The following is a 5,184-nucleotide window of genomic DNA, read 5'->3' as shown; positions in this document are numbered from 1 at the left end:
CGTTAGTCAACATCCTTAAAACTACAAATCCTTCTCGCCTAGACCTTCATGAGAAATGGGGTGCCACAAGTGTGGTGTGGTTTTTTAAAAGAGAGAAAAAGTGGAGACATGTTGTGGGTGTGGTTATTTTCTCAACAATATAATCTAAAGAGATTTTGTGACATCATCATTTTCGTCCATCTAGTATGACGTGATCTAGGTATAGTTGAGGAAAAAACGATTTTTGATAGTTGATGCACGCGCGAAAAGATAAAGAAGTTAATAAATGAACGAAGATTAAGGTCATAAATAAAAAACTTAAATCTCATATATTAATTTTTTGGACAAATCATATCTATATTATATATATATATTAGATGAAGAGCATTGCTACTCATAAGTCTCATACACTACACATCTCATATTTTTTTATTTTTTTAAATTTTTTTAAATTTTTTTAGATTTATTTTTTTAAACTAATTTAGTTTTTCTATTCATTATTCATATATCAAACATTTGATAAAATAAAAAAATAAAAAAATTTTAAAAAATAAATGGTGTGCGTGTATAGGCTTATGTTTAGAATTTTTCTTATGTACATTATATTTTGAATTGAATTGAATTGAAAAATATATATTACCACAAGCCTCAAGGAATATTGTCTATAACATCAATCAGGCAAATAGGGAAAAAAAATAATGACAAAGTATTCACAACGCAAAGTTCTTATCCCACTTTATAGGGAATAAACATTCCAAACACCAATCAACCAAAATCTTGTCTCCAAACATGACCACCGAGAGGCCAATCATCCCCTCCATTAGAATTAGGGCTACAGCCTGTGGACCGTCTAGTATGTAGGCGTGTCCCATTATTTTTTGGGCTTGGGCTTCTTAGAACTTGATAGGTTGTTACTCCTCCACCTGAGCTCGATGAGTCGCAGCCTGATTCAGCAACCAAGCCCCGCCTTGTCGATTGGTTCCAGCTGGGCAGATGTGGGCCGGTCTGTTTGACGGTTCCTTGACTGCGCACCTTGGCCTTGGCAGACTTGGTTGGGGCCATGTAGCTAGGGACATTGTTTGAGCTCACTTCTTGTTGCTTACTTAGGTATGGGCCTGACTCATTCAAGTCCCGCTTGAGTCTAGAATGTGCAAAACTGTCCATTTCTACTGTTTTTTCTGACATATTGTCGGTACCGGTGGTAGTGGTGGTCGTAACAAGAGGCATGTAAGAGGTACCATGGTGCCCAGAGTGACGGGCACGGTATGGTTGCGACGACATCCAACGCTCGAGCCAGTTCCATCCCCATTGGGCCTTTTCGTGCTCGTTAGGGTACAGCCCAAAATCATCGTTGTCAAGATCTGACTGAAAGAGCTGTTGCTGCTGCTGTTGTTGTTGCTATTGTAGGAAAAGAAAAGTTAGTAAAAACCAAAATTTAGCTGTCTCCAACAAGTGATAAAACTACTTGTAAAATGCCAATCAAAATGTCACTAACCTGGTAGGTAAAAGCATAAGCAAGAGCTCTCTCCCTTTTCATGAGAGCATCATGTCTCTTTGAAGCGTTTTCCTGCACATTATCTGAAATTTGACGCCTATTATCCCAACCTTCCATCTCGTAACTTCTCATTGGGCTTTTAGTCTTCTGTTGTTCCTCCATTCCTCTTTGTTCTTCTTCTACTTTCTTCTGAAGCTTCTCATGGGCAAGTTGGAGTCTGCGCGCACGGACTCTTGCTTGGACTCGCACCAGTGCTTGCATACAACGCATTGTCATTTGTGCTTGCTTGCGCACATTATGTCCCCTCACCAGTGCTTGCAGCCTAACTAATCCCTTCAAAGCTCTCAAAGCCCTTCGAGCCTACCAAAATTGACACATTATTAGGCTATTTTACAGTGTATAAGAAAATGATCACCGGATAAGGATATTATTAATTACTAGGTAGCCTCTGTAGTATGATTGTATAAGGGTTGCAGCCCTTTCTTCCTTAGAGTGGCGCCCATAGCCGGCCAGTCGAACAACTTTAGCCGCTGCTTGAGCTGCTGCAACAGCTGCTTCTGCCGCTGCAGCAGTTGCCACCGCGACGGCAATGGCATGGTTTCTATCTTCGGCTGCGGGAGTCGATGCTGTGCTCTCATCATTTGTGATGTCCGCTGAACTTTCCGTGGGGAAATGCTCAAATGACAATACTTCTGGAGCATCATGCTGCCATTTCTCCGACTTGCCCTGAAAAGGTAATGAAATCGCTTAGCACTGCCACCTTAATTTGTGTATATATATATATATATATTATAATAAGGGTAAGCCGTGAGAGTTTCAAACCCAAATTTTCTATTTGGAAAACTGATCATATGCCATCAGGTCATTAGACTCTTGACAATTTGTATATAATTAGACTTTTGAATAAGGCTATTCCTCATGCTTTTAATTAACAATATCATCATCCTTTGATATACCTCCAAGTAATTACAAATAAAGATAGTATTTCAATCATCCTTTGATATACCTCCAAGTAATTACAAATAAAGATAGTATTTCAACCATCCTTTGATATAACTCCAAGTAATTACAAATAAATATAGTATTTCAATCATTTAATACCACATCAAATAATGAAAAGAATAATAAATAGTATTTCTCTACTAGCGATTATCATTCATTTACCGAAACTTTTGTAATAAAAAATTGTAATAAATTTTTAATGTCAATTAAAATGTAGCACCTATATTTGTTTTTTTAAATTGAAAAGACAACACAATATCTCTTGGAATGGTGGAGATCTAACTTTAGCAACCACATGCTAATGAAGATGGATGACATGATAGCTTAGGTGGCATGATAACAATATGTCATGAGCCTTACAACATTATTTGGTCATGTTGTAAGGGGGACCATATATATACATATATTCACATCTTAATTAGCATTTTCCATGGTCACATATATAGTAAAATGGTATATATTCTTAATGTGGCTCCCCCACCTCAACCATATTGTCACTTCTAAAGATGGTCACGATGGTCTGGTTAATTTTACTATCTAAAGGGGAAACTCTCCACCACAATTTTTTTGTTGGTCAGACTCGATTTATGAATGTACAATGTTATGATTCTTTATATATATATATATATATTATGTGCAGTCACGTTTGCATACTTCTTATACATTACACTAATATAATTGATTACGTTATTTTTTTAATATAATATAATTATTTTGACTAATTACATCAATGGTGAGTGGGATTATTTGTTTGCTTTGTTTGGGATCTAGCCCTTGTACTTTATTTATTGTAAATATTATCCAAATCATATAAAAACAAATAATTTAAAGCATAATAATTATCAGTTATATGTTGCAAATCCTTCATTACTCTCTCAATTATGCAGCTGCTTCCCGTTGTCTCTAACTTCCGGTGCTGGACAATTAGTGTCAAATAATTTGATTAAATATTTTTAAATTACAATTTTAATGCAAAAATGAATGATTTGAAAACGGTCAGTTTTGGATTTTGTGTATGGCTTAAGATTAGGTGTACCACTAAAATGAAAATTAAAAAGTAATTATATGAAGAAAAATTAAATTATAAAAATTTAACCTTTTTCTCAGGCAATTCCTTCGGTGAAAGTTTGAAGACTCTCTTCACCGACGAGATCCAGCTACTTCCTTTCTTCCCCATCTCCGGTTAACTGAACGGATTCCGATTGTCGCCGTCATATTAGCAGAATACCCATGTCAGAACTTGAAAGTCACATTTGCATCAGTACTCCAAGAAGAAGAACAAGAATATCAAGAACACAGCTTGATCAGAAAACTGAACACCAATGTACAAAATCATAGAGATCATAGACAAGGAAAACAACATGTATTGACAATCTTGGCCATCTAAAACTCCAAAAAAAAAAAAAAAAAAAAAAAGAGGATCGATTGGCTAGCTAGCTTCACTGAATTAATTCACAGCCCAAAAAATCAGGAAAAAAAAAAAAAAAAGAAACTTCAACCCAGAACTTTGATTTAATCGAGTAAAAGAAAATCCCACAAAATGCTAGAGCTTGAACCAATTAAAAAAAAGAAAAAAAGACGTGTATGTTCACAGCTAAATGTGTCGGTTTGGTAAAAAGTGAAAGCGAGAGGCCTCAGCCAATATCTAGAAACCTTTGAAACAGAGGCAAACAGATTAGAGACGTACAGAGATCGAAGAAGCAAATGAGAAGTAGTAGATGAATGGAAAAGAAGACCCTTGAAATGGGAAATGAACCAAACCTGAGGTGTTCAGTAACTGTGGGATTTTTGGTCTGTTGGCTTGGGCTTTCACATCTTCTCCTTCTCATTTTACATGCATCTCAAAGAAAGGTTTGGTTGTGGAGATAACTCTTAGAGAGAGAGAGAGAGAGAGAGATGAGGGGGGTGTGAAACCAGTAACTACGAGCTCGCGCGATCGCCGTTGGTATTTATCAAACTCACGGAGGTGAGACCTCACCCACGTTATAGATGCCTTTGTTACGGTTTCCTCTACGTGCAAGTTGAACCACTTTTTCCAACCATCAAAGGGGCGAAAGTAAAATATATAAATAATATATATTTTACATATACACATCTGTTTTTTATTTTTATTTTTATTTTTTTTCCTTCCTTAAAATGGTGCCGTGAACTAATTTATTGGCATGCCAGTAATTTGTAGAGAATTATTTCTTTAATTTCCGATTGGATGAGAAGAAAATGAATAAGATTTTGAATATTAAAGTGTAATGCTGTTCTATGATTAGTGATAAAATTCTTGAGTATCTCGGATAATGAGAAGTCTAGGATTTAAAATTTAAATGTTTTTTTCCCTCCCCTCTAGATCTTATCAGCTATGGACCTAAAAAGGGTTTTCTTTTTGTTTTACATTTAAGGAAAAAAAAAAAAATTATATTCTCGAATGGGTGAGTAGAGCATGTCTAATAAATTGCTTACATTGTATAATTTGATTTGAAAGATAAGTTTTAAATTTTAAATTTTACAAATCAAATCTTATCATTTAAATTATGTGAATGCTATAATCTATATGCTGACTTGAAAATAAATTAACTAAAAAAAATGATAGTGTTTCTTACCAAAACCTGCTAAAAACCACACTTTCATCATACTCTTATTGTATTATATAAAATATGGCACTCCCATCACCCTTGGACCATCTTTTATTTTTATAAAGAAAAAGATATACAGGC

General features: G+C 35.2%; 1 protein-coding gene across 2 annotated transcripts; it reads right to left on the bottom strand.

The window, feature by feature from the left end:
• Nucleotides 1-600: 600 nt before the first annotated feature.
• LOC122308894 (protein IQ-DOMAIN 21) lies at nucleotides 601-4,475 on the bottom strand. 2 transcript variants are annotated; one of them, XM_043122172.1, is made up of 5 exons: nucleotides 4,238-4,475; nucleotides 3,573-3,715; nucleotides 1,913-2,200; nucleotides 1,475-1,834; nucleotides 601-1,377 (listed from the first exon to the last, which is right to left on the bottom strand). In XM_043122172.1, exons 2-5 carry the CDS (start codon nucleotides 3,651-3,653, stop codon nucleotides 745-747), a joined length of 1,362 nt encoding a protein of 453 aa, XP_042978106.1. In that variant the 5' UTR covers nucleotides 3,654-3,715; nucleotides 4,238-4,475; the 3' UTR covers nucleotides 601-744. The 2 variants fall into 2 exon arrangements, with proteins under 2 accessions (XP_042978106.1, XP_042978105.1); XM_043122171.1 differs by having other exon boundaries at nucleotides 3,573-3,663; nucleotides 4,238-4,474.
• Nucleotides 4,476-5,184: the final 709 nt, after the last annotated feature.

This window comes from Carya illinoinensis, chromosome 5, assembly GCF_018687715.1.
Source record: "Carya illinoinensis cultivar Pawnee chromosome 5, C.illinoinensisPawnee_v1, whole genome shotgun sequence".
Lineage (NCBI taxonomy): Eukaryota > Viridiplantae > Streptophyta > Magnoliopsida > Fagales > Juglandaceae > Carya > Carya illinoinensis.
This window is presented reverse-complemented; position numbering and strand designations above follow the sequence as displayed.

Bases quoted from the DNA above. Each gene is read 5' to 3' on its own strand.
- LOC122308894 (XM_043122172.1), bottom strand. From the start codon at position 3,653: ATGGGGAAGAAAGGAAGTAGCTGGATCTCGTCGGTGAAGAGAGTCTTC. The intron at 2,201-3,572 runs GTTAAATTTTTA...TTACCTTTTCAG, and splicing joins AGGAATTGCCTGAGAAAAAG to GGCAAGTCGGAGAAATGGCA. The intron at 1,378-1,474 runs GTTAGTGACATT...TTCCTACAATAG, and splicing joins CTTATGCTTTTACCTACCAG to CAACAACAACAGCAGCAGCA.